This window comes from Passer domesticus, chromosome 5 (genome assembly GCF_036417665.1).
Source record: "Passer domesticus isolate bPasDom1 chromosome 5, bPasDom1.hap1, whole genome shotgun sequence".
Lineage (NCBI taxonomy): Eukaryota > Metazoa > Chordata > Aves > Passeriformes > Passeridae > Passer > Passer domesticus.
Window position 1 is genome coordinate 44921039 of NC_087478.1, and position 24492 is coordinate 44945530.

The following is a 24492-nucleotide window of genomic DNA, read 5'->3' on the forward strand; positions in this document are numbered from 1 at the left end:
GAAGTGGAATTTTCCATCAGGCAGTCATCTCAACCAGCATCATGCCCTTCACCATCACATGGAGCACTCTGAATTGATGCAAAGTCCAGGATAACAACCCCCTGTGTCAAAGGGTGCAGTAACTTCTTCCTCGAGGTAATCTTTCTTTGGATGCTCTAAACAACCTGGAAATTCTGTACTTGGCACCATGCAGTCATTCTGAGGCTGCATGGTGCCAAGTACATGGAGCCTCAGACCGGAGCACCCGTGCTTTGTAGAGGGTGTGCAGAGTTTGATGCTCTCAGTGTTCATGGGGATTTCTTAACTGTAAAAACTGGAATGGAGTTGAGAAGAAAAAACCAAAACCAACTGGATCTCAAGCAACTTCAGAAATGTGATTTTTTAAAATTATTTATTAAATAAAGCAGTAGAAGATGTAGTAAGAGAACAAATTAATTTGAGCTGAGTTTCAGTGAGCGCTTTGTATCATACTTGCAGAATGAGAAATCTGCCATGCCTTTTTATAGATAATGCAAAAGACAATGGTCTGTCTTCAAATGTAGATGTGCAAGGCTTAAGTAGTCTGATAGACCATTATTCAAAGAACATCACAAAACATCAATTCTCACTATTTTAAGGGGCAATGTACAAGGTTTGCTACGACATGGACTTTTGAAAGACCTATTTGTGTGTCCTTGCTGTGTGGCTGACTTGGTCTGTGTTACATACTCCAACAACAGAAAGTCTTATCAGAAGTGCCATTGGAATATATGGGTGAATGTGTAAACCTCAATAAATATGTATGAATTGTCCTCAAGTAGCAGTGACAGTAAATACACCAACTTTAGTTTGAAGAGATTTGAAATATTTATGTATATCAACCACTTCATATAAGTCTAAGTAAACTCTTAAAAGTCTGGCACTTGTCCTAGATCCTAGAAGAAAAAAAAAAAAAGAAAAAAGAAAAAAGAAAAAAGAAAGAAACAAAAGTAACTCCAAATAACACAAGTCATTGGATGATAACAGATGAAGCTTCATAGAGCTGGAGCTAGTACTTAGAAGGGAAACAGTCATTTACTAAATTTTGGGTTTCACTTTTATTTTCACAAGGCAAAAGTTATCAATAGATATTAGGACTTTTTGAATCTAAACAACTATTCTAAGAACTTTATATTAGTAAAAGGATAAAGTAAAATTTATGCAATTTTAAGAGTAGTATTTTATGTTTCTCTTTAACACTGAATACCTAATAAATTTGTTAGTATTCTATGTTTTGTGTATTTTGGATTTTAATTACAAACTCAAAATTTACCATGAGTATACCTGTCACTAGGCAAAGAAGGAAAACAATCTACAGTGTTCTTTAAAAAGCACCCAGGAGCTCCTGAACATGAAAAACAGGCTTCTGATAATTCCTGTGACCTCTTCTCAAGAATCAAATAATGTATCTGCTACGGTCAGGATTAAGGAAGCTGTCCCTAAGATACACTTCCTTCATAAGCACATAAAGAGGATTTGACTAAAAGCAGATTGCCATGTGTTCCAATGAACATCCTAGCTTGTGGAAAAACATTTTATATTTGTTAGGGTGAAGAGTTATTATATACAGCACTTATTTTTAAGTTAAGGAAAGTCAATTACACACAAATACAAAACTGCAATGCTCTTTACTGGAATATTGCAATATTTTATTGGAATACAACAAAGGAACTAGTGATGGTAAGTAAAACATATAAATAGAGCAAAATTAATCACCAAGACAAATGCAAGGTGCTGCACCTGAGATTACATACCCACAGAGGCCGGTGCAGGCTCACAGCTGTGTGGCATGGAAACAGCCTTGTGGAAAAGGGTCTGGGGGTCTGGATAGACATCAGGCTGAACTGCACTTAGCAGTGCACCACTGCAGCAAGGAGCACAAAGCAGATCCTGGGTTGCATCTACAGGGGCATTGCTAGCAGGGACAGAAACTTGATCATCCCACCCTGCTTGGCGCATTTCAGGCCACACCTGGAGTACTGTGTCTGGTTCTGCTTGCAGCAGTTCCAAAAAAAATTGTGGACAACTGGAGACCATCCAAACTAAGGCCATAAAAGTGATCAAAGGCTCAAGAACACACACTGAAGGACTTAGTTTTTTTCTGGAGAAGCTCAGGGGGACTTTATCACAGCATTGTTTTACTTACAGAGTGTCTACAATGATGGAGGCTCTTCAAAAGAAGACAAAAAGCAACAAGTGTTAAGTTGTACCAGCAGAGCTTTCGTCTTGGTATAGGGAATTTTTGCCCCTTGATACAGGGAACTTTTGGGCAACCAACCAATCACTGCAAAAACCTCTCCTCAGGGAGTTTCCACATGGTGTTGGGCAGGGTGTTAGATTATCTCATCATGGTTCCCTTTACTATGAAAAGTTGGGCCAGATGATCTTTCAGCACCCTTCCACCTGGTGCTGTTCTATGGTTCTGTGATTCTGCAAAGGTGTGTGCTGCTATATTACACAGACTTCAGGAAAACAAAAACTGGTCAGAACTGACAATTCCAATAGCACTGTTTTCCATACTGTTTAAAATAAAAGTGTTAATTATGCATGCTTTGAAAGACTTTCTACATGAAGGAAGACTGTAGCCAGTTGGGGGTTGGTCTCTTTTCCCAAACAACCAGGGATAGGGTGAGAGGACTTAGTCTTAAACTGCACCAGCAGAGGTTTAGGTCACATACCAGGAAGAACTTTTCTTGTTGTTGTTATTGTTTCACAGAAATGGTGATTAGACATTGGAATGGACTGCCCAGGGAGGTGGTGGAGTCACCGTCCCTGAAGGTGTTTAAAGAAAGGCCGGACATGGCACTTAGTGCCATGGTCTAGAAACATCGTGTTCAGTTACAGGTCGAACTCAGTGATCTCAAGGCTTTTCCAACCGAATTGATTCTGCGATTCCATAACGGTTAAATAATGATGATGGAATTTAGAGTTGTCTCCCTTTCCATTGTGTCACATTCTTACACAGCCCATGCTGTGCATTTCTTAGCGAGATTGTCACTCATCACCTGCATCCCGAGGCGCGGGGTTCCCGCACCGCAGCATCCCGAGCCGGCAGGGTCACCCGAGGCAGTCTGTAACTTTAAACCACCGCCACACCGGGCTCCCGCCCTAACCACCGCCGCCTTGCCCCCAGCCGTCGGTGCCGCCCCGCGGGGCTGACGGCGGCGGGCAGCCGTCCTGCCGCGCCGTGCGCCGTCGGCGGCGGCGCCGTGTCACCTCCCCGCCCACCCGTGTGACGAGCGCTGCCGGGTCACGCCCGGCCAATGGCTCCCGCAGCCTCGCCAGCGTCACCGGCAGGGCGCGCGCCCCGCGGCAGAGGCGGAGCGCTGCCGGCACTCCCGCGTCCCGCGGCCACGCGCGCGCTGCTCCTCCGCTCTATGGTCAGCGTAGAGATCCACGGCGGTGGCGGATCAATACTGGGACGGCGGCGGCCGTGGCGCCGTGGGGAGCATGGCGACGCTGGTGCTGGATAACGGCGCCTACAACGCCAAGATCGGCTACAGCCACGCCAACGTCAGGTGAGGGGCCGGGACGGGGCGGGGAGGGCGTTGGGCGTCCCCTCACGGCTCCGCCGCCGCCGCCGCTCTCCGCCGGCCCCGCGCCCCTCGGCCGCTCACCGGCGCGCGGGCGCGCAGCGCGCCTGCGCTCGCCGCGGAGAGGCGCGGCCAGGCCCCGCCCCGCCCCTGCGGCGGCTGCGGGCCCCGCCCCTGCGGCGCGCGCCGCGCGCCGGGTCCCTCCGTGTCACACCGTGTCCGTGTCACACTGTTCCTCCGTGTCACACCGAGCCCCTCCGTGTCACACCGTGTCCGTGTCACACTGTTCCTCCGTGTCACACCGAGCCCCTCCGTGTCACACCGTGTCCGTGTCACATTGTTCCTCCGTGTCACACCGAGCCCCTCCGTGTCACACCGTGTCCGTGTCACACTGTTCCTCCGTGTCACACCGAGCCCCTCCGTGTCACACCATGTCCGTGTCACGCCGTGTTGCTCTGTGTCACGCCGTGTCGCTCTGTGTCACACCGTGCCCCACCGGCCGGGGTGGGGGGAGAGCCCCTGTCGCCGCAGGGGGTGGCGGATGCAGCTCAGCGCAGTGTGCGGCGGAGGTGGGGGTGGAATTTGGTTTTCCTGAAGGTGTTTCATTTGTTTTGAGTTGTCAGAAATTAAAGATTTTCCTCACAACTGGCTCCAGTTAATGGACTAAAGCCAAAATACATCAGCAAAAGTAATACTGAAATTGCACTGTTTATGAAAGAGGCGTAAAGAAAGTGAATTGTCTCACACCATGTTTAATAGAAAACTTCCCAATCTTTTCCAGCGTTATTCCCAACTGTCAGTTCAGGTCAAAGACTGCACGCTTGAAAACTTTTACGGCAAATCAATTGGATGAAATTAAGGATCCCTCTGGTCTTTTTTATATTCTTCCCTTTCAGAAAGTAAGTAACATATTTCTAGTTTCATATTAAAGCCAAATGTAAATTGTTCTAAGGAATAGCTTTCACACTGTACATATAACCCCATACCTTGGGGTTATATGTAGTATCATATAAGAACCAGTCAGCAGTGTGAAGTTTAACAGTCATAGAATTGTTTAGGTTGTAAAAGACCTGTAAGATCATCCAGTCCAAAAGTTAACCTGCACTGTCCAGCCCATCACTTAGCCATGTCCCTAAGTGCCACATCTGCACATCTGCTGAATACCTCCAGGGATGGTGACTCAGCCAGTTCCCTGGGCAGCCTGTGCCAGTAGTTGACAGCCCTATTGGTGAGAAAATGTTTCTAATCTAAAACTCTCTGGTGAGACTTAAGGCCATTCCCTCTGGTCCTGTCACTTGTTACCTGGGAGAGATCAACCACCACCTCACTACAACCTCATTTCAGGTCGCTGCAGAGAGCAATAAGGTCCCCCTGAAGCCTCCATTTCTCCAGGCTAGACAGCCTCCCTCAGCTGGTCCTCACAGGATTTTTTCTGAACCCCTCACCAGCTTTGTTGCCCTTCTCTGGGCTTGCTTCAGTTCTTCAGTGTCTTTCTTGTTGGGAGGGAGCCAAAACTGAAAGTAGGATTCAAGGGATGGCCTCACCAGTGCAAGGCGCAGGAGGGCAATCCCTGCCCTGCTCCTGCTGGCCGCACTATTGCTGATCCAGGCCAGGATGCTCTTGCCCTTCTTGGCCACCTGGCCAACTCTGGCTTATGCTCAATGGCTGCCAACCAGCATTCCCAGGTCCTTTTCCCCTGGGCAATGTCCCAGCCACTCTGCCCCAAGGCAGCAGTGCTGCATGGGGTTGTTGTGACTCAAGTGCAGGACTCCGCCCTTGCCTTGCTGAACATGATAAGATTGTCCTCAGTCCATCAATCCAGCCCATCCAGAAATCTTTACAGAGCTTCTCTACCCTCCAGCAGATCAACAGTTCTACCCACCTTAGTGCTTTCTGTTGAACTGCACCCAATTCCCTTGTCCAGAATCTGCTGTTAATCCTATGTAACATTAGCCTAAAAATGTAAATTTAGATGTTTTAACTCTCAAATTTTGTATATTACCAGTCTCAATTGTTGACTTTTTTTAAAAGTATGATTTTGTTTTTTCTAAATAGTGTAAATTTGTTTCTAAATTCCTACAGGGTTACTTGGTGAACTGGGATGTTCAGAGACAGGTTTGGGATTATCTCTTTGGAAAAGAAATGTACCAAGTAAGAGCCTTTTCTTAATTACCTATTTTGTGGAGATTAAATACTGACTAATGGAATTAACAAATATTAATTAGAACAGGTGCCTTCAATTAGAAATCACAAGGATTTAAGTTTTTGCAAATGTTTTTGAGTTCTGGTGTAGAATTTTGAAAAATATTAAATTTTTCAGTTTTGTAGGTATGTTCTTATGTGAGTGCAGCTCACATAAGAAGTTCATATCAATATAATGAAGAGGTCAAGTTAATAAAAAATAATCACAGACAGATACAATGTAGTTAAGCTATCAAGAAACAGTTAATGTAAAAGGGAGGGATGAGCTGGGTCAGTAAACCAAAATATATACACACTTAGTAATCACCTTTGGCTAGCCATTTTCTACCGCTGAATAACTTAAATGTATAAAATATAAATATCTGATACTTTTTTGTTTCATATCACGCAAGCTGGATTTAGCACAGGAAGTGTATTAAGATTTTCTTTTAGTTTTTTTCTTTTAAAAATGTTACATTCTCTGGAAATTGTTGAGTTTTTTCTAACACTTGTGTACTGAGAATGAAGGTAATCCCGCAAATTAACTTACATTTTTAAATATAAAAATGTACATCTCTGTACATTTTTATATTTAAAATGTAAAGTGCTGGCTTTTGATACATAAATTTAATTTGAATTTTGGAACTGTATTCAATGTAATCATGGTTTTGAGAATTTGTTTTTAATTCTTCTTCACAAGTGAAGACTACAGAGAGATATATCTGGTAATGTTTTTAGGGCCATATCCAGTAATGGTTGAAGTGACCCTATTAAGTCTTCTCTAAAGGAGTATTTGAGATATTGGTAAATGTGGGAAGTCCAGGATCTTTTGCTGGCCTCAGTAGTGGTTACTGGGAATTTTATTACTGATTCTTCACTGTACAGTGCTTTGGTTATTAGATCAGTAATCTGTGGTGCAAGTGCTGAGCTGTCAAGAACACTTAATTTTCTGTAGCTGACAGGATTAGTGTAAAATATTTTACATAAACAATTGTAGTGTTCCTTTGTAGTGTCTCTATAAAATGTTGGATTACAGTTTGTAAGGATGGGAACAGAATCAGGATATGTATGAAAGTGTTCTCTTCTGTTTTTTACCCATTAATTAAATAAACTTGTATCACTAATCATGAAGCCTTTAAAAAAGCTAAAACATTCTAAGTCTAGCTTCTACAAACAGATATGGCAAGTGGTAATCATGTCTTCAGATTTACATGATCTTCCACTGCTGCAAAAGATGGTAAGGGATTATTAATTTTTACATTTTATGCAATGACAGTCTTAATGTGGTTTTTTATAGGTGGATTTTGTAGATACCAATATTATTATTACCGAACCTTATTTTAACTTCACTTCAATACAAGAATCTATGAATGAAATTCTATTTGAAGAATATCAATTTCAGGCAGTTCTTAGAGTAAATGGTGAGTATGTCTCCTTCCAGCTTGCATTTATGTATTTTGAAGCTCAACTCTTTAAATAAGTTAATAAGCAAGCACACATGCACACACACATATATACATGGTAAAAAATATTACTTTAGTTGCTTCTTGGCTCTTGAGTAAAACTGGATTAAACATTTTTAAAATTATTTCTTTTACAAATTCCAGCTGTACTCTTGTACTACTTCCTAAAGAGTGTCATTGTATATAATACAGGAAATTTGAGGAGAGTAAGGATGACAGAAGTAATAGATGGATTTTGGAAGAGGATAGCATTTAAAGAATTCTACCAAAACTTTGCATGAAATCTTTGATAGCGTTCCTTTTTAGAGGGGTAGAATTGGTTTTTTTTTGTTTGGTTTTGTTATTTGTTAGCAAATAAAATGCAGCATTGCAATTATGAAATGTATTATGTCTCACAGGGAATGTGTAAACAACCATACCACCCTTCTGACAGGTAACTGGACACAGGATACTCCTTTAGATGAGTTTGATAAGTTTGTAACATGATCAGTGTGATTATACTTTAGAGGAAATGGGAACATGGAGTGGAATTCCTGAAAAAAATTAAATAGGGCCATATATAACAATTTTATCCACTGCCAAAATTAATAAATGCAGTGGCTGTATTATTATGTATTGAGGTCTTGAAAATCTGTCAAAGGCATTTAAAATATGAATCAAGTACACCTTTATATCACTGTAAATTATAAATGTTCATATAAAAATGGAATTAAATTTCTTGTATTTCAGCTGGAGCTCTTAGTGCACACAGGTATTTCCGGGATAATCCATCTGAGCTGTGTTGTATCATTGTGGATAGTGGATATTCTTTTACCCACATTGTACCTTATTGCAGAAGTAAAAAGAAAAAAGAGGCAATCATCAGGTATACTGCACTATATATTTTCTAGAAGAACTGTTTGCTGTGCCTGAAGTTAATAATGACAGAATTCCTCATGTTACTCTTTTCCTGTAGGATTAACGTTGGAGGGAAACTCTTAACCAACCATCTAAAGGAGATCATCTCTTACAGGTAAAGCATGCTAATTTTCACTCTGAAACTTGGTATGAAATGAGCCAGAAGTATTATTAGTATTCTTACTAGTTCTGTGAATTTTAGATTAATTGCTATTTAAAGAAGGGAATTTTTTGTCTGTTAAAATCTGCTAGCTACCATCTTGATCTGAGGATCAAGATAAATTAAGATTGAAGAATTAGGCTGTTATTTTTCAAAGTGCCAGTGCTTTTGAAGTTGTTGGGATTACCTCTGTGTTCACAATTGTACAAGTCTTAACATATTTTCTGAGGTGTCTCAGTAGATCAGCAGGCAGTTTGTTGACTGATTGTGGCAATACCGCAAATAAAATGCAGTAAGATCAACCTTTCATTGGGATCCTTCAGCTTGGAACTTTATCTAGGTACAGGTCTTTACCAAAGAGCTACTGGCCCTGTGCTTGTTAGCAAGACAGTGGGCAAATGCAAGTTTGATGTATTTAGTGAACTGAAACAGGACAATATTAAGCTCCAGTAAGCCAGGAATGCTTCTGTAAATTGAATACAAGTTTAGATATTGAGACAGTAGCATCCTGTGGCTGAAAAACAATGGTTGCTCAGTTCTAGAGGTAAACTGGACAGGAAAGGGAGCACTTAATTATTCTCAGACTTCTGTGGTTTTGGTTTTTGTTGTTCACAGGCAACTGCATGTTATGGATGAAACACACGTAATTAATCAAGTGAAAGAAGATGTGTGTTATGTTTCTCAAGACTTTTACAAAGACATGGACATTGCCAAGTATGTATGTGATGGTATTAAATGTAGAATAATCTGTTTGTACAAACAAAACTATACTCTTAACCAGAAAACTCTCCAGTTAAGTTAAAGAAGTCCTGTTAGTATAAAATAGTTGGAATTTAGAACTTGTTCTTTATTCTGTTGAATTTCACATTCTTTTTCAGATTGAAAGGAGAGGAAAATACTGTAATGGTAGATTATGTTTTGCCAGACTTCAGCACAATCAAAAAAGGATTTTGTAAGGTAATAATAGTTCTGAAGTTTTTTTTGACTGTTCCCTGCACAAGTCTAGTGGAGAGGTTAAAAATACTCCCTTTTTTCTAATGCTGTACTGTAACAGCTTCCTTGCTATGCATTAATTGGTAACGTTTTTCCTCAGTAAGTTGGGATGACAACAAAATACTGTTTTTCCAGCATAGCATTTTATGTTCTATTATTTAACAGTTGTAGCTTTCTCTGTTTGTGCTCTGTCATATAATTTATCCATATAATTATTAAGATTTTTAACATTAAGTTAGGAAATGTTTTCTCTGCTTTGATGTTTTTTTTGTAAGTTTCTATGAATTACATTTAAACACCCAAATAAAGTTGAAAGTTCAAAGTCATGTTATAGAAGAGCCTGAAATACCAGAGAAGACAATTTAACAGTTTTATCTCATTTACTGAGACAGCCATAGTTTTGAAAGCAGTCCTTTAGTTTAAGGCCACTCTCATGCAGTTTTATTTTGCTTTGGGCAAAACTGCAGTTGGTAAGAGCAAAGTCACTTCAGATTTAATACCACAGGTATGCATTAAAAGATTTGCTGATAGATAATTTGACAATGGCAGCATACACTGCCTACCTCTGCAGGACATGAAATAGATCAGCTGAATATTCTAGGATGTGATTTCTTTTCTTAAGCAGTGGGTACTATTCATGTCTTTAATTTAGCCAAGGGAAGAGATGGTGTTAAGTGGAAAATACAAGACTGGTGAACAAATACTTCGTCTAACAAATGAAAGATTTGCAGTTCCAGAAATACTTTTCCATCCTTCGGATATTGGTATTCAAGAGATGGGAATTCCTGAAGCCATTGTTTATTCTATTCAGAATTTACCTGAAGGTATATCCTGAAAGTATTTTGAAAAGGACAGGGGGGTGGGAGAAGGAGGGGTGGTGTAATGGCTTGGTTTCATTTGGTGTGAAAGTGACCAAAAGTCAGTAATTTAAGCAGCAAAGAGTAAAACCTTTCTGACTGCTGTTTGTCAGAAGTAATACTAAGGCTTTCATTTCATAGATTATGTACAGGTAATTATTATTATTATTACAAAGAAGATTTTCATAGGTTTTATGATGCCATGTAAGTATGGCAGCATTTAGACTATTAATGTACTCTTAATATAAAAGTGTCACTTAAAATCCCTCTTGAAAGCGAAATTGTGTTGGCGAATGTGAAATTTAGTAAATACAAGAAAGCAGTTGTTATCAAAGCGAAATTCTGAAATCAGAGAGAACATAGAGAACAAACCTTCTCATATTTCTATTTAACTGATATGCTGATTATATGATCATAAATTTTTGTATGCATATTTCTTACTTCTGTTCAAATTCATAACAAAATTGGACAAATTACCACCTTTAATCTTTAGATATATGTTCCATCTCTTAACTACAGATTTACTTAATTATTTTACAGAAATGCAGCCTCATTTCTTCAAGAACATAGTTCTGACTGGGGGAAACACCCTTTTTCCAGGCTTCAGAGATCGGGTTTATTCTGAAGTCAGATGTCTCACTCCAACTGACTATGATGTTTCCGTTGTTCTTCCTGAAAAGTAAGTCCTAAACTACTAAATAGAAGGGGCTTTATCTTTCTAGCAGAACAAACAATAAAGTAGGGTTTCTTCTGCTGATTAAGAAGATATATTGGGTAAAGGTTAAGTGAACAAAAATAGTGCAAGAAGGATGTTTTAAATCAGTGTATTTTCATACAAACCAAACAAACTAGAGATCCCCTGCTTGCTATGTACTTTACCCAATAAAGTTAAGGAAGTGTTTTCATGGTCAGCCTTTTTGCTGTAAACAGATAAATAAGACTGTATTGTAAGTATGTAAGATTAGAACTTAGTCTTTTACTTAGAATTTTCAGCATCTGAATGCTGCCATGTCATGATTAATGTACTACTTCATGGATTAGGAAGGGATAACATCTTTGCAGAAGGAGTGGAGACAAAACAAGTACATTTTGAATATGCCAAAAAAGTCTTACTTTTAAAAAGTATTGTTAAGGAGTATTTTTAAATACTATTACAGAATTAATATCTGTGCAAAGTAAATACAAAGGCATATCCATGTTGTTCCCTCTTCACACCAGCCTTCAAATAGGCCCTTTTCTAAAAACCAAGTCAGCTAGCCCTGCTACAGTTTCAAACTTTGTCTCATAACTTCTCTGGAGCTGGATGGTTTGATGTAGCAATCAAAAATGTAGTTTAAATAGGTGCGGCTAAAGAAAAGTCTTGGAAATCATCACTGCATATTTCTATTTTAAATGAGTCTATAGAGAGTAACAGTAACTTTTTTCATTTTCCAGCCCTATCACTTATTCTTGGGAAGGTGGAAAGCTCATTTCTGAAAATGATGATTTTGAAGACATGATAGTAACCAGAGAAGACTATGAAGAACATGGGCACAATATCTGTGAAGAAAAATTTGATATATAGGTAGCATAGTTGGATATGTTGTTATTCCATTGATTTACTTAGAATGGAATTCTTTGAACTACAACCTCTTTTCCATCAGCTAGGATTGTGTTTTAGCTTTCCTGTATTGAATTGGGTTGAGAAAAAATGATTTTAAGAGTTTAGAAATAAACTTTTACAAGTGTAATATTATGAAGTAATATGTTCATTGTAATTTCGTTATGTTTGTATATTTTCTGATAGCTTCACTGTATTTTTATTGCAGAACACCTCAGTGCATGAGGCAATAAAAATAGCAAGTGCTTGTACTGGTGTGATGCTAATACATAGCGAGAAGAAATAGTGTTTTGGTTTTTTTTTTCCAAATGAGTATTATTCTAACTCACATATTCCACTAAAAGACCATTAAACGTATCTCAAAAGGACCCTGTGATGTTGCCTCTCCTGAAAAGAAACACGAGTTTTATTTTTGGTTACTTTAGTGAGTTATTTTAGCTATGAGGGAAATATACTTGAAATGTGACCACTGCCATTGACAATGTGCTTAGGCTTTGAGAAAAGAGTAATTTGAACAATTCTTTTTTCTAAAGGGTTTTTAATTTAGTAGTTTGTGGAGTTTTTTGTTTGGTTTTTGTTTTAAACAATGCCTGAGCAAATAAGCTTCCTGCCACTCCCATCTTTTTGATAAGGTGCCACAAAGGTGAGCAAAGCTTGCAGCTGTGTCCTGGGCGATGACCCATCTGTGTCCTCTCCATGCATCCTAGATAAATACAAACACCCCAGAACTTGTTATTTCTGGCATCAGAAGCTGCATCAGTTGTGCAGCATGGCATGCAGGAGGGGGAAGAGCCAGAAGGCTGGGAGGGCCAGGTGAGATGGGGGTGCCCCACTTGCCTGCTTGCTTGCCAAGACAGACAGGCAGACAGGGTGGATACGGGACACTGGAGTATCCTGTTGTGTCTCATATCTCTCCTCTTTCATCTGTCCTAACATAAAGCCAGTAAATATTCCTACACAGTGCACTTACCTGGCTACCTTGTATAAGGGTAGCATGGAAGAACAGCCAGTGCTTCAGAGAATGGGAGATGATCTTTCTTCTTGAGTGTGACTTTTTTTCACAGTGGAAAAAGTTCAAGGTTGCTTTCCTCTAGTCTAACCTGCTGAAAGGAATGAAAGGGGTACCTTCCTCCTGCTCTGAGCAGCTGCATGAGCCACACAGGAGGCAGCTAGGGTATGAAGGCATGAGACCAGCACCTACAACTTGCTGGACACAGATTGTATGACTTTGTGAAGGACATGAGTAAGTCTGGTACACTGTCACTTCAACAGCCACATGGAGAAACCCTTGTGTCCAAGCTCTAGTTTTTTAACTAAGTGCTTCATGAGTGTCAGCATACTCTAGCTGGGACTTAAAGAAACATACACATTCTCATGAAAGCGCTAATTAACTTTTTGTAGGAGCAAACATGAATGCTCTGTGAATAGAAGCAGGCCTCCTTTGAAGGTGGCACCACTTGTACTTTGATAAGACTGTACTGAAAAGTACCTCAACTAAACTCTTCACTCTGAATATTCTCTACTTCAAACAAATTCATACTGGCAATTAATTTGATAGCACTATGCTAGAAATCATAAATAGAAATGAGTGGCAGGTCCCAGGTTTCCCTATTACATGATTCTGTGTCAGATACTGTTAAAAATATGTGACAGAAATGTCTATAGTCCAATAAATTTTTTCTAATTTTGGAATTTAACTGAAAATCAGTAGTCTATAGTTCACCAAACTGTTTTGTTCAGTGCGCCCTTAGATGTAAAGTAATAGGCTTCTGTCAACAGAAGATTAAAAGGTGAGTAGATCCTCCTGCTAGGGGATGTGAATAAAACAGGGCTCTCAAGAGCACTTCCTTTCCTTTGCAGAACTAGATCAATCTAAGCTTCTTGTCCCATGAACTGGAAGGAACCACAGGGCAGCTATAAACTGCTTGGAACACTTCCTTACTGTTTAATACCTCGTTCTAGTACCTTGTTCTACCCACCATGAGCTGCCTCTTCCCAATTAACACACTATGAAATGAAAAGCTCATCACTTTTTATACAATTATTTATTATATTTAAATTAGCACAAGAAAATTCTAAATCAAGTCACAAAGTGCAAGTTTTTTTAACGACACAGTTTTTACCCAAAGCAATTCCCAGCCCACAAATTACCACGTTATCACCCCTGCCTGTTACCAGGTTTAGTATTTTGAATAAGACACAGTAAAGCGACTGAAAAGAGAGAAAGAGAGAGAGAGAGATTAGAAAAAAAGAACCAACTAAAACCTCTTCTACTGCTCAACACCAGAAGCACTTAGTTAGGAAATACTTTCCTGTTTACAAGTCTCAATAACCTGCTTCTGTATGGGCTCCCATTTCTGGGACAATGACCAAAACCCCACACAGGGCTAGAAAAAGAATACATGGCCCTGTACTACAAGAATTAAGGCATTCACCTCTGAAAGGGGAAACTTGGATGCTTTTCCTCTGGAAATTATTTATTTCACACTTAAATATCAAGTGCGTAAACAGGGATTCACGGACAGAGATTTCAACTACAGTCTCTGATTTCTAATAGAGCCAGGTAATTTAAATAAGGCTACTTCAAATATGCAAGTTAACTAAGTGTACAGGTAATGGGTTGTGTTGTTTACATCTTTCACTGTTTCAATTTAAAAACAAAACACTTGTTCTAAGAAAGCTTTGGTATCCTGCTGACTTGACTATATTTGAAGCCTGTGGGAGGATGGAGACAAAGCAGCACACTCACAACAGCAAAAAAAAAGCATGCTTGTAGTGGAGCTAGTCCAGCACTGGGGCCAAGAAAACGATAGAGAAGTAGAGGACCTGTCACACAGGGAAGAGGCTGAGAGTGCTGTGATTGTTTACCCCTGAGAATGCTCATGGGAGGGAGTGAAGACTGAGCCAGACACTTCAGCAGTGCCAGTGAAAGGACAGGAGGCAGTGCAATAAATTCTACCTAACCATAAGGCAGTTTATTTTGATTGGGTTATTTTGCTTTTCTGTTGTGGAGGTTTGTTTGCTTGTTTTTAAATACTGTGAGACTGGTGAAATTCTGGACCAGACTCACCCAAGAGGCTGTGGCATATCTGTTTTTGGAGATATTCTAAACTCAACTGGAAAGTCCCTGAGCAGCCTTGTACCAATAAATTCCAACCTGGCTGGTGAGACTAGACCAGAGGTGCCTTCCAATACCAAGTCTTTGAGCCAATACATGTCTGTTGCAAGGATGAAAGAAGTAAAGTAACCCCTATCACACTATATCACATATTTGTTTATTACACAAAAAGGCTGAGAGAGCATGAAAAAGAGAAGGCTTTGGGGTGACCTAATTGCTGCCTTTCTGTACCTTAGGGGAGACTACAAAGAGACCTTCAAAATGTAACTTTTCCCTTGAATTAGCAGCAGCTCAGTCTGCCAGAGAGGGAAGGCGGACGTTGTAATTACTGACTGAAGCACACACAGCTCATCTGCCTAATAAATCCTTCCTGCTGCAGATTCAAAACACACTGACCTGCTTCCAACATTTCTTACACAATTTGTACAGTTTTACCATACCCACAGGAGTCATAACCTATGGTTTAAGATGAGATGAAGTTATTATTAATTAAAGATAGAAAATATTAAAATCCCCTACTGATTATCAACCCAAGCATGGCTCAGAACATAGATGTGGCTCAGATAGAAAGCCATGGGGTTGTGGGACAGATTGAAAAAAGTGCCAAACCCTGAACTCAAGGCAGCCCAGTCAGTGAGCTGTTATTACTTACAAATAATTAAGTATATTTTGCTTAAAAGATTAATTAGATTTATTGTTTTTTAGCAGCATAGTAATTTTGATAGTTGTAGCTTCCTGAAACTGAAGATGTAAATATGTAAGATAAAAACATTTTTAATGAGCAATTTTCATGTGCTTCCTTCACTCCTTGGAAAAATATTTTAAAAAGGCTGTATTGAAGTCTAACCATTTGGAGTACAAAATTCACATGTAGTTTTACAACCACTACAGTAGACAAAAGAATGGTATTTTCGGAATTCTTTGATTAATCTCTTCTTTTGCTTCGAAGGAACAGTAGGGTCACTGTCTATCTCTTGAACCAGTGCTAGAAGATACCGATTGGTTTGTTGCTTTTGATCTTCATATTCTTTAGTTGTAATGCGCTGACAGAAGGTGAAGCCTTTGTAAGAAATCAGAGGTTCAGATAAAGTTTCATGCATCAAATAAAAGCCTTGTTAAAAAATATGATAAGAAACATAGGCATATTGATATTCCAGTTCAGATGTGATTACATCTACCAGTAAGGTGGAATATGTGTCTGTTGTCTCTTCAATGTGTCAGTGGAGATCACACAGCCACTGAGAATATTACAGACAGGCAGCTCTTCCCACTGTTGCTCATCTCTGTATTCTTTGGCTTCATAATATGTGATTCTCAGAACACTGAACCAGAAGGAATTTGGCCTCATTCCAGAATCCGACACAGATGGTAAAAGATTCTGTACCAAACTACTTCTCTGGCAGCTGCTGTATTAAATATATTATTACACAGCAAAATAACTTAGAGTAATTTGTTTCCCGAGGGGTTTCTCTTCAGTGTTTAAGCACACAATGCACTGGCAATACAGGAGTCAAAGAAGACAGAGTCAGAGAGAAATTCAATTATTTAAGCCAACCCTTTTAATCAGTATTGGCAGCAAGGCCAGACAGAATGTTAGCTCAAAAGAAATAAGCTGAAAAGCATTAACCCCACATACAGAAGGGTAGTGTAGCCTAAAAGGAAGGCATTTAACACTTGGTGCGTAAGTCCTAAGATCTTAATAAACTTCATGCTTTCCCAGAAAGAGGAGAGAGTTCTTCAAAATACCTAACAGTCAAAACACCGACAATCAAAGTCTGTGCTCAAGTCATCTATCAGAACCTTAAACTACTTAGTTATGTGAGAATTTATAGGTGTCTTGTGGCAAAAATAATACTGTTCCTAAATACAAATTCCCAAACCAAATTAGAAGCATTTCAGGAAGTACATTTTGTACCACTATTTCCAGAAGTAATTATTTGCTAAAAAAAAAAGAATTAAAAATTGTAGCATATCCAAACTAGATTAATAGAATCCTTGTTCTCCCATATTCAGACCAGTCTTGCCGACAGCATTTAATTTAATATTTAGTGCATTAGCCCCTAATGCTTCACTTCCAACAAAGGAAAAGAAGTCTATGCACAATTATAGTCAACAATCAGTTCTTATACAATAATTTATATTAAAAGTTATCCCATCATCTACCTGAATTGATATCTGGATCTTGCCCTTCTAGCAAACTCTGAAGTCTCCTACTTGTTAGTTCCAGAAGAGTTAAAGGAGCCTGAAAATACAACCCAACAAAGAAAATATTACAAAAGCAATACTTCTGTATTTTGATAATCTAAAGCTTTCAGATAACCACTTTAAAGACACATAGTTAAATGCAGAAGAATTTATGCCCACATTTATTTAGGTACACACTCAAAGTCTCTGATAGAATTGCACTAAAACACTTAGTTTTACTAAGATATATGTGTTTATTTCTGGTATTTCTGGCCAAAGAAATAGGAAGCAAAAAGTTCTAGATGCCATTTTCCATGGCAAAAACTGTAGTGCAAAACAAGCTGATTTCAGCTTTCACACAAGGCTCTCAATTGCAGCTGTCAGAGTGAACCACTGTCCACTCGCTGTCACTGCTGCACAGTTCTGGCCCTAACTCCAGTGGGGAACCAAAGGCCCAACCCTCATGTCAGAACCCTTAACACAAATTAAAAAAGGGGCGTTGGCTGTGTACTAACAAATACAAAACCCTCACTAACCCTCATCACGTAATGCTAATTAAAAAAAAAAGTTCTTCCATGTCTCAACCTGAACTCAGAAGTGGAAATTAATGTATTATATAAAAATACAAAAACAGTATTTTACCGAAACCAAATTTCTGTGATGTTTATTTTTATAGGGTATTGCAAAGTTTCATCTTTTCATGTGTGATAATACCATGGACCATATTTACACAACTGCATATTTACATATTTACACAACTCATCAAGTTTAATAGAACGGCTACTAGCATTTTGTGGTTCTATTTGTTTTCTTCAGTATTTAGGAATGTTAGCTCCTAAACTGAAGGATCTTTTAGAGTTGCCAAAGCTATACATATACACTGAGGTACAAGAGCATGCCATTTTTCTACCACTCAGAGTATGCTAGTGAACTTCTAAAGGAGAAAGGCACTAAGATACCTAAATATTTAGTAGGCATCAATTACCAACAAGGTGCCAAAATGACCCTATAAAGATTATTAATATTTTAATTATTTTCCTAATGCAAATCATGCAAATATAAGGAGAGGATATAATTTATAAAGGATTGCAAAACTCTGAAAAAATCTGTCCTATATAGTCTGGAATAGCTTCTCACCCTGTTTGGCTGTACTATTAACCTGTAACTAATGGAACATTAAGCACAGTTCCTCAGACTTGCCAAACTCAAAAAAAGGCAATTCATGGCATTTAACACTTAACATAACAAAACCAATGATGTAAGGAGAATGATACCTTGAAGAGCTCGGAGTGATTGTCCATCAGAAACTGAGTCAGCAGTTCTGCCTGTGGTTTTGACAGTGTCCTGTTTTGTAAGATGAACTTTGTACAAGTCTTGATGATCACAAATCGGTTCTCAAACTAAAAAAAGTAGCACCCAGATTTGGCATTAGATGGACTTGCAGTGTGCTAGCAAAGACTAACTACAACAGGATGCTACCAGTGGGAAGCAGGTCACAGGGAAAGGCAGTAAACAGAATACTTCTAACTAGACAAAAATTTTAGCTTTTCTATGAGAAAGTGCTATTTTTCACATTAAGCAGAACAGATACTTACTTGTTTTTGCAATCTGTAGCCGTCAGACTCCGATGCAATGGCCAGGAATGTAAGGAGCCTGTGAAGTTCTTCACAGATATTCGGTGCTAATAATTTTAAATAAAGTTGTAATGCCTCTAGAGCTTGATCTGTTTTTCCTTTTTCTGCCATGGAGTAGAACAGAATATCCAATGTTACTATTAATTTTCAGAGTCGTGAATACTTATTTAAATCCCAATAATAATCTCAGTTTTGGGGCTGTTTCCTTCCAAACAAAATTTCACGTTGTTCCAGTTATTAAAGGATTCTTTTCTCAATTCACCAGTTTTAATTTTTTCTCCCCCACCTGGGGCAGGGTGGCAGCAGGCAGTGAGTGAGCAGCTTTGTAGTACTTAGTTGGCAGCAGGGGTTAAGGCACAACAACAACCCAACAGGACTGATGCAGCAGCAACAAAGCCTATTTAGGTAGGGTTAATCTTCAACTTGTATTTAAATGAAACCCTTCTGGCTTACTTGTTTGCATACAATAGGAGGGTTCTTAATAGGGCCTTTTATAATTGTAAACAAGTTCTATTACTAAAAAGGACCCTATGTCCACAACTTTAAAAATCTTATTCTGGTGAAGAGGAAAAACTTTATAGCAATGATTTTAGTTTTATGTTATTACTTAGTAGTAGCAATAAGGCAAATTCTGACCTGAGGTAAGTAACTTTCACAGTGGGAGTAGTTACATATTGAAAGTAGTACACATAGAGGTTGGTGAATCTCTATCTTCCAGATTTTCAAAATTCAGTTGGACCAGGCCCTAAGTAAATTGACATAACTTTGAAATTTCTCCTTGTCTTGAGTACAGGTTCATAATAGTGATCTTGAGCATTTCCTTCCAACCTAAAAAGTGCATCTGCAATGGCATTGCAAATGGTGTCATGATTCAGTCAATCAATACTTAGTGGCATCCTCTACACATTTTGCATCTTTCTTTTTTGTTCCAGGTTGCTCTTACCTATAAGCTCTATAATTCCTGAATGAATAACAAAATCCTGGGTGGCAAGAAGAGAGTCCTTCTTTTGACTATAATACTTCATTATAACATCAAAAATAATCTTCTTGCATGTATTCAGACTGCTGGGGTTGTCAGTGCTTTGAGGTAACTGCTGACTAACCATCACTAGGAACTGGTCAGGAAAATACTCCAAGCATTCAATTGCAGCATAGAGCCACCTGTCAAGCCTGTAGAAGAAAAAGGTCATTTTAGTGCTTGCTTTAAAATGCTCTACCTGTTTTTATTTTCACAGATTCATAGAATATTCTGAGTCAGAAGGGACACACAAGGATCATTACATCCAGCTCTTAAGTAAATGGGATTGAATCTGTAACCTTGGTGTAATTAGCACCATGCTCTATACAACTGAGCTATCTCAGAGTCCATTTAATCCGTTAAAAGAAAACTAGATAGAAATAACCATGCAGGTATAGTCACATATACAATTAAGCAGTTTGTGTAACTTATTTCACTAAAGAAGTTCAAGAACCTGCTCAAAATGAGTAACTTCCATGTTTTTCCTATGCTAAACTCAATACACCTGAGACAAACCCACACCAAAACAAGGTGCAAGCATGCCAGACTGTCACTGACCTCAGGAATTCAGCTAGTATTTAAAAACCAAACACCACCCCACCATTACTCCAACACACACATTGAGAACCCACCAGGGCTAACCAGGGTGAAAAAAAAAGATCTTTACAGAAGAGAAAAAGACAGTTAGTTTGAAAAAAGGGGAAAATAAAAGTTGGTTAAATCCCAGAGGACTACAGAAGTAAGTTTATTATATAACCTACTATAAAGGCTTGAGTTTTCACAAGCATCTACTGTCTCTGTATTTTTACTAAGGGAAGAAAATGTAACCTAATTATGCATCTAAAATTTGGGTGCATAATTGATTGTTGAAAGAAGCCAGAAGATCAGAGGAAAAAGTCTAAACCATTTTGTACAGAAGGAATATAAAATCATAAAAATGTGTGGGGCAGAGAAACAATACTTTTATCTGATTCTGGATGTAAAATAATTTGATCTGAGTTGCAAAGTTTATTTAAGTTGCAAATATTATTTAAGATCCACAGAATCTTATTTTTATCATGGAGAACAAAAACAAAGATTGTGAAATTGCAGACAAAAACTGAATTAATTTGACAAAAATAGGAATTACTAAGACATTCACATGAGCCTTGACATATTCCTTCAAAGTATATGCAAGATAGAGATCAGCCTAAGTACACTAAACAGGAACACTACAAAAGTAAGAGAAAATTTAAGGAAAAGAACACTGACAACATGCAGCCACATTTATGTTCTCATTATATAAGTATTCTTCAGTGGTACAGCTTAGTCTCTCCTCTTCTCTTGCTAACAATAGATGTCTTATTGACTTTGGATCTACACACCACATCCACCAGGAACTGTGACAAAGACTCAGAATAAAGTTTTCAAGTTCTGATGTCTGTTACAGGGACCCAAGAGTAAAGATTCTGGTCTAGAAACTAGGAGTGTTTACAACATTTAAGGTTAAAGTTTTAATGTTTACCTGAGATGCTAAGTGTCCAGCTTTAAACATACTTCTTGTGAAATCACTTACCACTTCTGAAAAGAAATCAATCACACTAATGCCACCCCTGTCTACAAGTATAAAAGCATAATGATGTCTATCTGTTGACTTAACACAAATCTTTGATCAAAAGTAAAATAAAGCCTTTACTAACAAATTAATTTCATAGATGTAAAACTTACTCGGGCAAGTTTAAACTACACGTAACCTCTCTGTCCAGGAAAGTGTTTGAGATAATCATGTCTTCTTCTTTGCCAAAACTGTCTGATTTTGTCTTCACTGAAGACACCAAGATATCTTCTAGAAGGGGAACATCAATTAACTGCAGTAGTCGTAGCAGAGCTTGTTTCCAGACATCTTCTATTACTGATACCATAAACAAACAAAAAACCCTCAGAAACAAGTTCTTATGTAAACAGCTAACCTTTGTTTTTACTCACTAAAGAATCTATTAAAGAATCATGTAAAGAAAACATGGTAACAGCACAGTGTGAAGTTGTTGTGCTGGGTGAGGAGGGATCAAAACAGGAATGCTAAAAAAACAAGTCTCCCCCATTATATTAGGATTCAGAATAAACTACTCTCATTAATAGAAGAAAAAAAAGACAAGTGAAAAGCAAAGGACTCATATAATAAAGACAGTCTTAATCTTAAGGCCTACTTCCTTCTGAAGTAGTATTTTCATAAACAGCACCATTATGCAAAAACATAACCCTGCTGTGTTTCCTTCTATTTAGTTACTACAAGCATTAACCCCTTTAACACTCATTTAGATATTTTGTAATTAGTGACAGGTTAAACTTAGGTCTCTGTGGAGCATTGTTTAACAGAAATGGGACACGCGCTCCAAGATACAGCGAAGAACAATCAAGTTTTAAAAAGAAAAAATTCAATCCTCACCTCCTTTTGAAAGCAGGCAAGTTGGTTCATTAACCATGATCTTTGGAGGTAAAGATGCATGAACATATATCGATTGAAGAAGATCCTCAATCCTCTTTTTATCAGCTGCTTCCAACGCTAAGGGGTTTGAAAGTGTTGTGCCGCACTTTGCTCTGCTTAGGGAGGAGAAAAAAAAGATGTATATCAAATAGTACTAGAACACATTTGTCTGTTACTTAGTAAATTGCTCTTAAATCAGAACTTTAGGGCTTCATCATACCTGCAGTCTATCCTGCTATTAGAATTCCTATAATCCACATCTACTTTGTGGAAACAGCACGGATATTGATTCCAAATACTGTTTGCTAGTTCCACTTTGTTTACTGGCTTTCAGTAACGAGCTCATTCATACTAAGTCTCAGATTTCAGCACAATTGACAGCAAAACCAAATTATTATGCTACTGTGCTAGCCTCCATTCCAAGAAACAAACAGCAGATCAAAATACTTTACCCAAAAATACATGGAAGCATCTACAATTTAGACATAACTTTTCTCAAAACTGGCACAGACTTTTCAGAAGTCTCCAACACCTGGTTTAGACAGACATAACTTCATTTAAAGGTAACCCTCCTTAACTTATTTTTAAAAAAGAGAAAAATTAGAACAGTCCAGAGTAACTCACTTAGAATATCTTTTTGTTTTCTGTTTGCAGATTTGCTCAGGAGATAAGCTTTCATTGTCCATATTCTTTCTTGGAAGAAGAGGATCAAGACTGCTATTTACAAATCTATAGAGACTAGAGTCCGTGTCTTCAAACTCAGTTTCCTTCCCATTCTTGAATAAGTAGAGCTTGGCTCCAACTGGCTCAAACACTTTGTGATCCATCAACGCTTGGCATACACGGACCCCCTTCAGCCGAGAAATATCATTGCAGCTCAGGTACATGCTTTGCATAAGATGGCTCAGTACCACATCAACAGCGTTGGAGCCGGTGAAACAGTTTCTATAAGTTTTCAGGTGTTGTCTACGTCTTTTGATTTCCACTTGATTATGAAGGGCATGTATAATACTATTCCACAGCTGAGTTGCTTGAAAAGGACCATCGCAGTCTGCAAAATGTTTGCATGAAAGTTTTACAAATTTATAAACCTTTAATACTTAAAAAATACAGTGTAATTTTAGTTGTTTATATATTTTCAAAAAATATTCAGAAACCAGCTGAATTTTACAAAGACAAAGATGGTATTTCATGACTCAGTCCTTCTTGTAATCTGACTCACACCAACTATGGTAAAGTTAAGAGAAGAGAACAAAAATCCACTAAAAACAGGTGACGAAGGTTTTTTGTCATTGTTATGACCACACACATTGTATGTATGTGATGTGTACATACACATTAAATCATTAGAGAATCACAAACCAGCCGAGGCTTGCAGGGACTCTGGGGTCTATCTGGTCCAACCTCCCTGCTCAAGCAAGGCCACCCAGAGCTGGTCACCCAGAACCAGGTTTTGAATATCTCCAGAATCTGAGATGTCCACACACGACATCACAACCTCTCTGGGTACCACTGAAGAGTCTGCCTCCATCCTCTTTGCAGTCTCCCTCCAGATCCTTGCAGACACCCCCAAGCCTTCTCTTCTCCCGGCTGAGCAGCCCCAGCGCTCTCAGCCCCACTAGGGGAGGTGCTCCGAAATCCCCAGCTGATCCTCACACATCGCGCCCAGCTCAGCAGACAACAAACAAGGGCTGGCAGTGCATCAACCCCGCCTGGCACCCAGCCCAGCTCCACCAGCTGCGTCCCCCGTAAGCTCAGCTCCGGGGTACGGCCGGAGGAAGCTCCTCTCCCCCCCGTTCGGCTGCCGAGCCTCCCCAGCCCCGTTCTGCCCGCCCCCTCCCGCGGCGCCGGCAGCCGGCAGTGCCAGCACAAACAACGGGCAGGCACCGGCGCGTCGCAGCCCGCTCCGCTCCCCGGTGCCTGCAACACTGCGGGGGAAAAGCTGCTGCGGCGGAGAGACGGGGACGACGCTCTTCGCCCACCTCGGCGCCGCCCGCTCGCCCGCCGCGGCTGCAACTCGCTCTGGCTGCGGATCCTCCTGAAGCGCGGAGTCAAATAGCCCGCCATGGCCGCGGCCGGGCCGCTGGCGGAAGCCGGCGGAGCGCATCACTTCCCGGCCACCGCCCCCGGCCGCGCCCAGCACCGCCCCTGCGGGTCGGAAGTGAGCCGAGCTCCGGCCGCCCCCGCCCCGCCGCCGAGGCTGCCGCCGTCACTATGGAGTAGTGGCGGCAGGACGGGGTCCGAGCGAGAGACGGAGCCGGCGTGACAGGCGGCCCGCCGGGCCCACAGGGCGACGGGCAGCCGGGCTCTGCGCCGGCAGCTTCCCGCGGGCTCAGGTGAGAGGCCGCGGCCCGGGTCGACAGCGGCTGCCC

General features: G+C 39.8%; 3 protein-coding genes across 6 annotated transcripts in view; 2 read left to right on the forward strand and 1 right to left on the reverse strand.

Moving 5' to 3' along the window:
* Positions 1–3291: 3291 nt before the first annotated feature.
* Positions 3292–11953, forward strand: ACTR6 (actin related protein 6). Its single transcript, XM_064419830.1, has 11 exons — positions 3292–3536; positions 4333–4450; positions 5634–5702; positions 7030–7153; positions 7925–8060; positions 8151–8207; positions 8868–8966; positions 9131–9209; positions 9898–10069; positions 10643–10781; positions 11537–11953. Exons 1-11 carry the CDS (start codon positions 3469–3471, stop codon positions 11664–11666), a joined length of 1191 nt encoding a protein of 396 aa, XP_064275900.1. The 5' UTR covers positions 3292–3468; the 3' UTR covers positions 11667–11953.
* A 1779-nt stretch (positions 11954–13732) lies between these two features.
* DEPDC4 (DEP domain containing 4) lies at positions 13733–24246 on the reverse strand. Of its 4 annotated transcripts, none has more exons than XM_064419836.1 (9): positions 24103–24246; positions 22745–23171; positions 22082–22233; positions 21364–21547; positions 19582–19808; positions 18600–18742; positions 18279–18404; positions 16984–17062; positions 13733–15880 (listed from the first exon to the last, which is right to left on the reverse strand). In XM_064419836.1, the coding sequence occupies exons 1-9, from the start codon at positions 24185–24187 to the stop codon at positions 15663–15665; spliced, it is 1641 nt and encodes a 546-aa protein (XP_064275906.1). In that variant the 5' UTR covers positions 24188–24246; the 3' UTR covers positions 13733–15662. The 4 variants fall into 4 exon arrangements, with proteins under 4 accessions (XP_064275906.1, XP_064275907.1, XP_064275905.1 ...); XM_064419837.1 differs by having other exon boundaries at positions 21364–21481; positions 22082–22236; XM_064419835.1 differs by having other exon boundaries at positions 22082–22236.
* Positions 24247–24302: 56 nt separating this feature from the next.
* SCYL2 (SCY1 like pseudokinase 2) overlaps positions 24303–24492 on the forward strand; it is a 34383-nt gene continuing 34193 nt past the window's right edge. The window contains exon 1 of the mRNA XM_064419833.1: positions 24303–24456. The gene's annotated coding sequence lies outside the window, so the exon portion shown is untranslated. The remainder of the gene's footprint in view (positions 24457–24492) is intronic.